The sequence below is a fragment of the Heloderma suspectum genome, chromosome 9 (genome assembly GCF_057233095.1).
Source record: "Heloderma suspectum isolate Gila_16-S chromosome 9, 16-S_ref, whole genome shotgun sequence".
Classification (NCBI taxonomy): Eukaryota; Metazoa; Chordata; class Lepidosauria; order Squamata; family Helodermatidae; genus Heloderma; species Heloderma suspectum.
The window spans coordinates 39,451,720-39,465,677 of NC_139466.1; the positions used below are offsets into that span (position 1 = coordinate 39,451,720).

The 13,958-nt window shown below is 45.1% G+C and overlaps 1 protein-coding gene across 3 annotated transcripts in view; it reads left to right on the plus strand.

Annotated features, from left to right (window-relative positions):
• ARHGEF9 (Cdc42 guanine nucleotide exchange factor 9) overlaps positions 1-13,958 on the plus strand; it is a 371,451-nt gene that overhangs the window by 291,055 nt on the left and 66,438 nt on the right. For all 3 annotated transcript variants that reach the window (XM_084814164.1, XM_084814167.1, XM_084814165.1), the window contains exon 7: positions 10,195-10,374. In XM_084814164.1, the coding sequence (XP_084670290.1) occupies positions 10,195-10,374 (180 nt within the window). The remainder of the gene's footprint in view (positions 1-10,194; positions 10,375-13,958) is intronic.

Genomic DNA, 13,958 nt, shown 5'->3' on the forward strand with positions numbered 1-13,958 from the left:
AGGTCGGTTCCCGGAGAACCAACCTTCCCCCCTTCCTCACTGCCTCGTAGGCAGCACAGAATGGCCCCGTGCTCCCCTCTCGGAAGAGGAGTGCAGAGAGGCCCAAACGGGGCACGTTCCAGGCGGAAATGCCGGTATGACATATCCTATGTGTCGTCCGGCAGCCTCCTCCCCCGCTCTGCCTTCCTGAAGCTAGACAGCTGAAATCAGCTGTCTAGCCGCAAATGCAGATCAAGAGAAACACAGAGGGAACGATCCCCTCCATGCTTCTCCTGCCTTCATTGGATAGGCAGTCACCTATTTCCATAGGATTGTGCCCTAAGGGTGGCAGGCACAAGAGAGAGTGCCTTCTTAGGTGTGTCTCTTACCCTATGGAATTCCCTCCCAAGAGGCTGGCTTTCAGGAGGGTTTTAACTGAAAGTTTTAAAAGCATTTTGCTGCTGATGGATATTTGAAATTGTATTTTGTTGAAACTGGAATATATATATAATCTGCTATGTTTTTATTATTATGTTTTGGTATTGTTTTTATGCTGTAGGCCACCTTGGAAAGACTATGGTCTTGAAAGGCGACTAAGAAATGAATTATACAGTGTACTATAGCAAGTTTGTCACTTAGACAGAGAACTGATTACCATGATGCTGAATTGGACATTCACAAATGTAGAGTTGACAATCCCTTGACATGACATGACATAAATAACCAAACCTGTCTTTTAAATGAGGACCTAAAAAGGAATAGCTTAGCATTGTGGTGTTGTGACAATTTAATCAGGGAGACTTACATAGGGGAACACCTCTGCTTAAACTATTGTGAGCAGAATCAGTGCAGGCACAGCCTGTTGTGAATAGGCTTTGCCTGCCTCAATTCCAGCTGAACCCCTTTCACAACCTCCCCCTGCCCTATAGACTGCCTCACTGGAAGTGTGCGTTCAGTCCCCTGAAGAGCGTCTTTTCCCACCAATGATGCTCCCTGCCACATAAGGGGAAGGAGCTTGTAATCCCAGTCCCTAGTGGAGACATGAACCCCTTTGTTGTTGTTCAGTCGTTCAGTCGTGTCCGACTCTTCGTGACTCCATGGACCATAGCATGCCAGGCCTTCCTGTCCTGCGCTCTCTCCCGGAGCATGCTCAAGTTCATATTCATTGCATCCGTGATGCTATCTAGCCATCTCATCCTCTGCCGTCCTCTTCTCCTTTTGCCTTCAGTCTTTCCCAGCATCAGGGTCTTTTCCAGAGAGTTTTCTCTTCGCATTAGGTGGCCAAAATACTGGAGCTTCAGCTTCAGTATCTGTCCTTCGAATGGGCACTCAGGGTTGATTTCCTTTAGGATGGACTGATTTGACCTCCTTGCAGTCCAGGGGACTCGTAAGAGTCTTCTCCAGCACCACAGTTCGAAAGCATCAATTCTTCGGCACTCAGCCTTCCTTATAGTCCAGCTCTCACAGCCATACATTACTACTGGGAAAACCATAGCTTTGACTACACAGACCTTTGTCGGCAAGGTGATGTCTCTGCTTCTTACTATGCTGTCTAGGTTTGCCATAGCTTTCCTCCCAAGGAGCAAGCGTCTTTTAATTTCATGGCTGCAGTCACCGTCTGCAGTGATCTTGGAGCCCAAGAAAATAAAATCAGTCACAGCTTCCATTTCTTCCCCTTCTATATGCCAGGAAGTGATGGGGCCAGATGCCATGATCTTCGTTTTTTTAATGTTGAGTTTCAAACCAGCTTTTGTACTCTCCTCTTTCACCTTCAACAAGTGGCTCTTTCGATCCTCTTCGCTTTCTGCCATTAGGGTGGTATCATCTACATATCGGAGGTTGTTGATAATTCTCCCGGCAATCTTAATTCCGACCTGTGATTCATCCAACCCGGCGTTTCTCATGATGAAACATGAGTTAAGTTAAATAAGCAGGGCAACAATATGCAGCCTTGTCGTACTCCTTTCCCAATTTTGAACCAATCGGTTGTTCCATGTCTGGTTCTTACTGTTGCTTCTTGTCCCTCGTACAGGTTTCTCAGGAGACAGGTAAGGTGGCCTGGTACTCCTATCACTTTAAGAATTTGCCACAGTTTGTTGTGATCCACACAATCAAAGGCTTTAGCGTAGTCAATGAAGCAGAAATAGACGTTTTTCTGGAATTCTCTTGCTTTCTCCATGATGCAGCGAATGTTGGCGATTTGATCTCTAGTTCCTCTGCCTCTTCAAAACCCCGCTTGTACTTCCGGTAGTTCTCGGTTCGCATGCTGCTGAAGCCTAGCTTGTAGGATTTTGCTGGCATGTGAAATGAGCGCAATTGTGCGGTAGTTTGAACACTCTTTGGCATTGCCCTTCTTTGGAATTGGAATGTAAACTGACCTTTTCCAGTCTTGTGGCCACTGTTGAGTGTTCCAAATTTGTTGGCATATTGAGTGCAGCACTTTAACAGCATCATCTTTTAGGATTTTAAATAGCTCAGCTAGAAGACTGTCATCTCCGCTAGCTTTGTTGTTAGTAATGCTGCCTAAGGCCCACTTGACTTCACTCTCGAGGATGTCCGGCTCAAGTTCAGTGACCGCACTTTCATGGCTATCAGGGACACTCAGATCTTTCCTGTATAGTTTTTCTGTGTATTCTTTCCACCTCTTCTTAATCTCCTCTGCTTCTGTGAGGTCCCTGCCTTCTTTGTCCTTTATCATGCCTGTCTTTGCACAAAATGTTCCCTTGAGATCTCCAATTTTCTTGAAGAGATCTCTAGTCTTTCCCATTCTGTTGTTTTCCTCGATTTCTTTGCATTGTTCATTTAAGAAGGCCTTCTTGTCTCTCCTTGCTATTCTCTGGAACTCTGCATTCAGTTGGATATATCTTCCCCTTTCTCCCTTGCTTTTCGCTTCCCTTCTTTCCTCAGCTACTTGTAAAGCCTCCTCAGACAGCCACTTGGCTTTCTTGCATTTCTTTTTCTTTGGGATGGATTGAGTGGCTGCCTCCCGAACAATGTTACGGACCTCCGTCCATAGTTCCTCAGGCACTCTGTCTATCAGGTCTAATCCCTTAAATCTATTCCTTACCTCCACTGTATATTCATAAGGGATATGATTAGGTCATACCTGAATGGTTTAGTGGCTTTCCCTACATTCTTCAATTTAAGCCGAAATTTTGCAAGAAGCAGCTCATGATCTGAGCCACAGTCAGCTCCAGGTCTTGTTTTGACTGACTGTATAGAGCTTCTCCATCTTTGGCTGCAAAGGACATAATCAATCTGATTTCGATATTGACCATCTGGTGATGTCCATGTGTAGAGTCGTCTCTTGTGCTGTTGGAAAAGAGTGTTTGCTATGATCAGCGTGTTCTCTTGGCAAAACTCTATTAGCTTTTGTCCTGCTTCATTTTGTACACCAAGGCCATGCCTGCCTGTTATCCCAGTGATTTCTTGACTTCCTACTTTAGCATTCCAATCCCCTATGATGAAGAGGACAACTTTTTTTGGTGTTAGTTCTAGAAGGTGTTGTAGGTCTTCATAGAACCGATCAACCTCAGCTTCTTTGGCCTCAGTGGTTGGGGCATAGACTTGAATTACTGTGATGTTGAATGGTTTGCCTTGGATTCGTACTGAGAACATTCTATCGTTTTTAAGATTGTACCCCAGTACTGCTTTTCCCACCCTTTTGTTGACTATGAGTGCTACTCCATTTCTTCTAAGGGATTCTTGCCCACAGTAGTAGATATGATGATCACCTGAATTAAATTCGCCCATGCCTGCCCATTTTAGTTGGCTGATTCCCAAGATGTCAATGTTCAGTCTTGCCATCTCATGTTTGACCACCTCCAGCTTACCTTGATTCATTGATCTGACATTCCAGGTTCCTAAACAATATTGTTCTTTACAGCATCGGATTTTCTTTTCACCACCAGACACATCCACAGCTGAGTGTCCTTTCGGCTTTGGCCCAGCTGCTTCACTCTTTCTGGCGCTACTTGGAAATACCCTCTGCTCTTCCCCAGCAGTATATTGGACACCTTCCGACCTGAGGGGCTCATCTTCCGGCGTCATCTTTTTTAGCCTTGTGATATGTTCCATGGGGTTTTCTTGGCAAGAATCCTGGAGTGGCTTGCCATTTCCTTCTCCGGTGGACCACATTTTGTCAGAACTCTCTGCCATGACCTGTCCGTCTTGGGTGGCCCTGCACGGCATAGCTTATGGCTTCACTGAGTTACGCAAGCCCCTTCACCACAACAAGGCAGTGATGCTCAAAATGTGGTTGAAGCAACTAAGAGCCTTTTCTAGGGGCGCCGTTGCTCAAATAGCAGTGACACACTCCACAGCTTTGGGTCCTTCTTCCTTGATGAAGAAAAGAAAAACGTTCTTTCCTCCACTTTGCCAAGCTGTAGAACTTTCTTCTTCGTCAGCCCTCCTTCTTGGTACAGAGAACTTCAACACCCTCTTCTTTTATTAGCCTTCAAAAAGGCCTAAAATCAAAACCTGCAGTTTTGAGCTCATGCCCCTGGATAGTGTAAACATTAGCAGCTCTGTTTCCAGCCTCTGCTGAATGGATGCCACAAAGCTTCTAAGGTCTTTAACTAGAAGGGGCTCTCTTCCTTTGGTTCAAGGTGGCTCCTTCTGCTGAAAGGCAAACCCCACCACACAGTAACAGGTGAATCCCCCAATTTGCAGGTGGGGTGGGGGGTTCATGTCTGGAGGAACTTGGTGATTTCCATGTAGAAGCAGATGTATTTAATTTTGCTTACATCATTTTGTTCAGAGGGATCCATTTATCTGCCCTGCAGAAGAAATAGCATATTTAGTTGTTGTCCTTATTTCTCCCCATCTCTTGTTATTTTTATATGAGTAAAGGGAGGGAGCCTGAACATTCCAAGCTGTACTTTTAACTGGATCTCCCAGGTCCATTTTTTAATGAGGCTGATGACTCTGTTGGAATTGCTCCAGTTTACACCAGCCCACAATTAAACTCACCATGTTAAGGCAAACAGTATTGCCAAGCCTTGTACTCTGCTGTTTATTATCCCAAATGGAATCGAATGAGAAATCTTGCCAGAAGGTGGAGTGCTGACAAATCTTTCAGATGTCTTTTTAAACTGGAGAAGACTGCAACAAACATTCCCATCTGCAAAGTGATAGCCCAGCTGCCGCTTCAGAAAAACTCATTTTGCCCAAATTAAGTGTATGAAACCGGAGCAATGTGGCTGCCCTAGAGAGAGCTGGAAGAAACAGCTTAATCACTCTGAGCTCCATCCAAATAGGTCGACTCCACTCTGTGCTTAAGTGGAATCAGAGAGAGCTCCTCCAATCTTCCCTTTGATAGTTGCAGGGAAAACAGGAAAAGAGATGCATTACATTATATACCATAGCCTGTTTATATACCTTAGTCTGTGCTGTCATAACCCTGCAAGACATTTTGCTACCTTTATTGAACCTTTTGTCACTTTCCTCTACATTTCCAAGAGATTTCACCTGATGAGGAATTTCCTTCTTCATTTTGAATGTTGCTTTGGGAGAAATTCAGTGAGCATAGCTATTCATCACAATTGCTTAATGCAGTCTCCCCCAATCTGGTACCCTCCAGATGTTTTGGACGACGACTCCCCGCATTCCTGACCATTGGCGATGCTGGCTGGGGCTGATTGGGGTTGAGGTCCCAAACATCTGCAGGCTGCTGGATTGGGGCAGGCTGGAATGGATCCGCCACCTTGTTCAGTGGGCAGAATAGCTCTGATGACCATGAGCTGGGGACAAACAACAGAATAAGGCCATCACCTTCATACTGTGCTTGTGTGGCACCCAGGGGCCTCTGGCTCACTTTAGCTCAGTAGTATAAAGAACAGAATTTGCATTCAGAAGATCCCAGGTCCAGTTGGAAGGACCTTGGGTATTAAGATTAGGAAATAGCTCTGTTTGAGACCCTGGAGAGCTGCCCCCAGTCAGAGTAGGCAAAACTGGTCTAGATGGACCTGTGCTCTGATTCAGCATAAGGCAACTTCCTATGTTCATACACTGTTAGAACAGAATGTTCCATTTTGGGGGTGGCTAGCATTAGGGATGAAACCTCCTGACTCTTTGTGTCCAAGGCTCTGAAAACCTAGCTCTTCACCTCCCACAAAGACTCCCCAACTCTGTGCAATACCACAGGGACTACACGGAAAAACACTTTGAAAGGAAATGGTTTGGTGGCTAAGCCCCTCACCGAGTAAAGACGTTTCCAGCTTCGTCTGATCAACAGTCATCTGTCCGTTGAATCTGAGCAAACTCGACAGAAGGAGCAATGGACGTATGACATTCATTTTAATAACAGAAGTAAATTTACTGGAAAATCCATGCCAGAATCCTTATAGGGGATACTTGTTCGTATTATTACTTTGTACTAGACATACTCGGCCCTTGGGAATTCATCCCCAAATCTAAACACCCAAATTTAAACTAACCAACCAGCCACCATGGCAAATCCTATGGCAGTCTTCCCCAATCTGGTGCCCTCTGGATGTGTTGGGACTACAACTCCCAGAATCCCCTAGCCCAACCCATTCTAGAAGGCACCAGGTTGAGGAAGGCTGTCCTTTGGAGTGTTTCAGTGAGACGCATGCTCTCCCTGCTGCTCGGTCTGCCCCAGTGGTGGCCAAGCTACTGGGGCAGTAAATGTGCCACAGGTTGAGTCCAAAAGGTGAGAGAGTTCCACTGGGTGCTCACCACAGTACACATGCAGCTTGGGGTGATTTTGCTTCTTGTCTAATGAGCTGGGAGAGCAGGTAGCAGTATAGCAGCTGAAGTAGCACCTCTTCCCATGCCAGCCTGCCTGGGCTTTAAGAACTTCGGCTGAGGCCCTTTTCCAAGTGCCTTCCTTAGCAGGGATGCACTGTGTGCACACTGAGGGCCTTTTCTGTCGTGGCACCCCAGTGCTGGAACACCCTCCCCAAAGAGGTACAGCTGGCACCAGCATTACAATACTTTGGGCACCAGCGTAAGACACTTAAGCTTAAGAACTTGTTATTTGTATGCCGTCTTGGTAGGATTTGTTTTCTGGAAGGCGGCATAGAAATAATTGTGATAAAAAAAATAAATCTGTTCCTATTGGCCCTGGAATTTTTTATTGCCTCTCAGTCTGCAATTTCTACGAAGGATATTGTTTTATCGTATTTGATTCAAATATTTTTACGTCTATTATACACCTTCCTGGACTGTGTTACCCACAGCAAGTTCATCCAGAAGAGGGTGGTCCTTCAGGTACCAAAGGAGTAGCACTTTGAATGTGCTCAGAAATGTGTTACTGTGGGCAAGACTTCAGGGATGGAGGTACTGTGCTGCCAGAGATGACAGGGGACAGCCCCTTCAGTGAGCAGGCAGGGGAAGTAATGGGGAAGCTCATCACTCAGTTCAGAGGATGGGACAGACATGGATCAGCTAAAATGATTCTCCCCAGCCATGGTCAGTCCATGAAGGCGCTTGAAGAAGCTAACCTGAGACAGCCGCAAGCCTTGGTGAAATCCATTTGGTTCACGTTTTGATATGAACCAACCCAGTTTGCATATTGCAAACTAATATGCAAATCAGAGTGCGATCATCCTTTGGTTTTCACACTTCTCAGAAGTTTGAAATGCAGCTCTCCCTTCATACAAAAATGGATACGTTTGGGGAAATGACATACAAAAATGTGTACAAAAAGGCATATATTATGGGAAAGTGCTTGCAAACAATGCAAATTGCATACAAAAATTCCCAAGAATTTTCATGCAGTCTTTAAAGAAAAAAATATTTGCAAACTGATGTGGAAACAGGACAGAATGAACTTGTGCTTAAAAAAAATGAATGTTCTAGAAAGCTGAACAGATGGGTTCATCCAACTCTGTGTTGTGTTTGCAGGGAGGGGAGCCTCCCTGGTTGGTGCTAACAGTAGGCTTTGGGAGAACGGAGCACTGCAGGCATATACACACATGCACATGTGAACACACACACACTTTCTACCAGCTTCAGTATTTTTCCTCCTGAGAGCAATGCATTCTTTTATAAGCCCTTCATCCCCACCTGCTGCATGGTACTCTCATCTCCGAGTCCAACAGGTGTTGTTTCCTACTTTAGTAGCAGGGGAACAGCCTATCAGTTCTTGGCAGAACTTCCCAGAGAAGCATGGTGTGTCCCCATGGTGTGCCTCATAATTCCTCTTCTGTAGGTATGACCAGTTGTTCCAGTTGACCTTTCAGTCAGTAATGGAGGATAGGAGGACTAGGAAAGGCAATGAATATCTATTTCCTTAGAGATGGATGAATACGAGTGTGATATATAACTGCTCTTTGGAATTTTCTATTGGAGGAGTTTGCAGAAGAGCATTTACAGTATTTTTTCAATTATATGAGCTTGTGCCCTGATAATCAAATACTGTGCTAGTATAATCAGATGCTGTTCTGATGAAGTCTGCCTAATCCTTAAATGTGTCACTGAAGAAGACTATAGAGCTGAAACGCATTTGGCATTTATTTCTTTGCATCTGTGTTAGATGGTGTATTATTCTTCCATGGCTGGATAAGTCTCTATGCTAGGGCATTTATTGGGACAGGGACAAATCCAAAAGGCAAGTCAATTAATCAGGTAAATGATCAAGCACGAAGGTTTCAGTCAAGTATGGGATCAGGCTAAGGCAGAAGTGTTCAAGATACGAGCAATGGTCGAAGCACAGTATTACCAGGCAAATAGGTAGTTTCCAGAAGAGAGGTCTGAGGCACAGCCAAGGTCAAAACACAGATAACGCTCCGATACAATATGCAGTCCAAGAAGTCAAGCAAGAGTCCAAGGTCAGTAGCACGGAGGTTCATGCAAAAGGCAAGGTCGGGGATACAAGGCACTGGAGCTAGTAGAATGATGTTGTTCCAGCAATGGCTAGGCTGAAACTGAAGGCTTATATAGCCAGATCTTCCTGAACCCCACTCAGGGCTCAGCTGCAGTTCATTACAGGCCCTCTGGCAAAAGTCCAACTCAGGAGGAGAGCCTTGCTCTTGAACAGTCCTTTCTTCTTGAGGAGTTCTCCTTTGTAATCTAGCATTTCTTCTCAGAGGAGCTGCACTGGCCTGCCTCTCGAGGTGAGGATGCTCTCAGGGGCTAGATGGTTGCTCAGCATCCCCCTCTGCCTCAGAAGCTGAGGTCTGTGCCTCCAGAGGAGGCAGATCTGAAGGCATCACCCCGAGGGGCCAGGACCATCTTGGGTAGGCCCAGGGTCCTCTGAGGCAACCTGTTCCCTGAAGACATCTGGCTTCAGGGGTTCACACTCTTCCTCTGATGAGGAATCCCCCAGGGTAGTCATGACATATATCTTATCATTTTTTACAGTAAGCAGCCTTTTCTGTCCTTTGCCATACATAGATAGTGAATGTGGAGTTTCAAGTTGTTTTATTGTTTTATTTATTCAAGTTGTCACTGTATATTATTTTAGTGTATTCTTTTATGAATGCTTATATATTCTCTTGTATTATTCTGTTATATATATTTTCCAGTCTTTTCGCAATGCTTGTTTTTGTTCTGTCCTCTTTATATTGAAGTTCAAAATCCCTACTCAACCAGGAAGCTCACTCAGTGACTTTGGGCCATCTCTCTCTGTCTCTCTCTCAGCCTAACATACCTCATGGGGTTGTTGTGAGGATAAAATGGGTGGCTGGGTGGGAGAAGAGCTATGTATACTGCCTTAAATATCTTGGAGGAAAGGCAAGATATACATGTAATAAAGTAAATAATAAGTAGTTTCTCATGTTGCACGGCTGGAGCTTTATCGTCACTCTTTTTAATTGGCCTTTAAAAAATGTTTGCAACAGTCATGCAATGAACAACTTCAAAAATGAAAAGCCACATAGCAGGTGGGAAAGAATGCATCTCGGTACACTAATTACCTCGTAGACATAAAAAACTGCTGAGTTGGAGCCATGGCCCAACCAGCTCTCCAGGGTTTCAGACAGGGTTTTTTCCAAGCCCTTACTTAGAGGTGCCAAACATTAAATCTTGGATCTTTTGTGTGGAAAGCATGTGCTTTATCAACAAGGTGCGGCCCTCCCCCAAACAACAACACCAGCAGAAGGAAGTCAAGGGAATGCAGCAAAGCACAGCCTCGTTGCTTCAGAGGACATGCCATGCAGCTGCAGCCATTTCTGTGTGTTTTGTAAGGGCCTCTTTGGTCTGTGTGTGGATGACTCTTCACTGGTGTCCTCCTTTTGCATTTTCTTACAGGGTTACTTAAAGCAGTGTCGGAAGAGAAGAGACATGTTCAGCGATGAACAGTTGAAGATCATCTTTGGCAACATTGAGGACATCTACAGGTTTCAGATGGGCTTTGTAAGGGACTTGGAGAAGCAGTATAACAACGAGGACCCCCATCTCAGTGAAATTGGGCCATGTTTTTTGGAGCATGTAAGTGTCTTTGAGGGAAAGAAGCTTGAAAGAGAGAAGTCTTTCTAATCTCATTTTCATTAACTTTGCAGGTCTCTTGAAGGCCCCGTTCACTCACACATACACATACCTCTGCAGCCACTTCCCTGTGGTGTGACTCCACATTGCTCTAGCATGTGTGTGTATGTGGTATATGGAGCCAGTGTAGTGTAGTGGTGAGAGTGACGGACTGGGAGCCGGGAGATCCGGGTTCTAGTCCCCACTTGGCCATGGAAGCTTACTGGGTGACTTTGGGCCAGTCACAGACTCTCAGCCCAACCTACCTCACAGGGTTGTTGTTGTGAGGATACAATGGTGAGGAGGAGGATAATGTAAGCCGCCTTGAGTTCCTTGCAAGAGGGAGAAAGGCGGGGTATAAATGCAATCAATCAATCAATCAATACATACATACATACATACATACATACATACGTGTCAAGCTCCAGAAGAGGTTTAGGTAGCTAGTATAGCTTTTTGCTTAGAGAAAAGACCAAGACAACTATTAACTTGACGCCTGAAAGGTTTACTTTCCAGGCCATGTAATGTACGTGTCCTGGCTGGCATTGGGCCCCAGGAGAAGCAGCTGGTAGGAGACTCTAGTGGCAGGAGGCTGTGACTGGCAAGGCAGAAACTATTAGCACCTTGGACAGTGCTCTGCAGGAGCTGTTAGGGTAGTTCCTCGTAAAAGGAGCTGCTGTTGCAGCAAGGGAATGACAGCAACTGAGGGCTTAAGTAGGCTGGTCAGCTCAGGCCCTTCAGAAGCTCCACCTCCCATTGGGTACTGACTGCAGCCTTACAGGGACAATGCTCATTTCTGTACTCCTAAGCTTCTATGTGGCTGAGAGACCAGAGAGGCTTTGGAAGAGCCATTCTTGGAGGCTAAGGTTGATGGGAGGGCCAAGTCCTTAGGCCCAGAGGATGCATCAGGGGTTCCCAAGGGTCCTTCCTGTAGTGGGGTGACCAGTGTCTCGCTGGTCTTAGAGTCCTTTCTGCGGTGATTCTGAGTCTCCAGATCCAGGGCAATGACAGTATGGTATTTTGAAGGGCAACTACTGTCAATTAAAGGATTGGGTTAACAACAAACATTAATGTATTGGATTACAGTTCCCACAATATACTATTAATAACTAGTAGTATTAACAGAGCACCTATGGGAGAGAGCCTTCTCCTTGGTCACTCCCAGATTATGGAAGTCCCTCACTAGGGAGGTTTGCTTGGCCCATCTCTGTTGACCTCCCACCACCTGGCTAAGACATTCTGAAGCTCCTCGTTGAGAGAGGAGATGGTACCAGCTTCTTTGAAAGAAGCATAGATCAGGCTGCTCCTGAAGAAGCCTAACCTGGATCCAATGGTGGGGTGATAGGGGCCACAAAAATGGCTGGTGGGTGCATGCAACCTGTGACCTCCATGTTCTCCTTTCTAATCTAAATCCATTTCAGCTGGGATTTAGGTCTTGTGAGATGGTGTTTGCTGAAGTGGTGGGGGGAGTGTGACCCTGTTGGTTCTCTTAGATCTCACAGTGGCTTTTGGTACTATCAATCATGGTATCCTTCTGGTTAGGCTGTGTGGATTAGGGCTTAGAGATACTACATTGCAGTGGTTCCACTTCTACTTGGATGGGTGACTCCATGAGTTGATGCTGAGAAGTTATCGCTCTGCCCCATGGCAGTTATACTGAGCAGATCCGTAGGGATCTATTTCATCCCTCATGCTGTTGAACAGCTACATGAGACCACTGGGGAAGGTCTTTCAGAGATGTGGACTGAGGTCACACCAAAATGCCGATGACACCTAGCTCTCCTTTTCATCTAATCCAGGTGAGGCAGTGGGCATTCTGAAGGTCATTAAACTGAGACTCAATCAGTAGGTGGTTCATCTGCCCCACTGGGTGGTGTTCAAGAAGTTCTGGTGGGGGTTGCACTCCATCTAAAGTAACAGGTTTGCCTTTTGGGGGATGCTCTTGAATCCAGCCTTGACACTGGAGACATAAATGGCCTCTGTGGCCAAGGATGCTTTATATCAGCTTAGTCTGAGATACAAATTGTGACCGTATCTGGACAGTCAGTTGTGGTGCTCCAGTTGTGGAATACCCCCCACCCCCACAGAGCAGCTCTCCTGGCACACCTACGTTGTGGTCTTTTTGGCTCCAGGAAAAGACCTTTTTATTGTTCCGGGCTTTTTAGTCTTTCAGTGCTTTTTAAAAAACTGTTGGTGCTTTTTAGATCCTTGCCCTGCTAATGTTTTAGTTTTCCTTTGGTCTTATTCTGTGGCTGTTTTACTTTGTTTTAGATTTTACATTGTTTTATTATATTTACATATTATGGTTTGAATCTTAACCTTTGTTCTGTGAACTGCACAATAGTTTTAGGTATTGGGTGATGCAGAACTGCAGTGGAAGGAAGGAAGGAAGGAAAAAAGAAAGAAAGAAAGATTTATTGATGTAATTGTGTGGGCGAGCTGAACTCCAAGCCTTTTGCCTAAGGATTGTCTCCTCCTAGTGGTGCCATTACAGTATTCCTGCCCACTGGATTTCTGTGTGATACCAAACCTGTGGAAATGTGTGAGGGATGCATAGCTTACTGGGAAGAGCAGCAGCAGAATGGGGAAGCAAAAAGAAGTGGTGCATTCAGCTACCTTGAGAAGCAGGAATGGAGAATACCCCAAATCAAAGAACTGTCACCTCAGATTGACCTGAAGAGGGTTTGTAACCATAAAGATTTATGGAAACACAAATAGTTGCATATGCACAGCCAGACCTAGCTCCTGTGCATTACAGAGCAGTCAAAGGAGTTCAAAGTTTAACTTTACTACATTGAAGAGGACTTCTGGTTGTTCAGGTGAGCAAGCAAACCTGACCCAGAAGTCTTTGTAGGGATCAATTCATCTTTCCGTTTCAGTTCAAACCTTTTGAAGCACAAGTTCATTCTGTCCCATTTCCAACATCAGTTTGCAAACTTTTTGGTTAAAAGTCTGCATGAAAATTCATAGGCATTTTTGTATGCATTTCTCACAATATATGCATTTTGTATGCATTTCTCCTTCCTCTTCCTCTCTCTCTCTCTCTCATGCACGCGCGTGTGCGCGCGCGCACACACACACACACACACACACTGGAAACTCATGCAATATTTTTGTTGAGTCAGAACTGGGGCTAATTAATAAGTATAAGGAGGAAAATGACTCCTTGATCTGGTTCAAGTACTTCTTGTTCCCAATTGCCCATGGACGTGCTTGGGGACACCTGTTTCTTGGAGCCAGTTGTAGGGATTGGCACCTCACGTTCACAGATAGTCATGGGGCCACAGCAATTTCAGCAATTCTGAAGGACATTTCTCAAACCACAAATTTCATCAAGATTGTTAAATATTCTATTAATTATTCTTTATATATATTAAGGATATACATTGACAACAGTTGTGATCAGCTTACTAGCATGCCCTGTTGCCAAATAAATGAATCCAGCAATGAGAGATTAGCCTACATCAATGTGTAATTAGTAGAGACGCTTGAGGAATCCGACCTTTGCGAATTCCAATACAGACTGACCCAATTAGACCTCTCACACT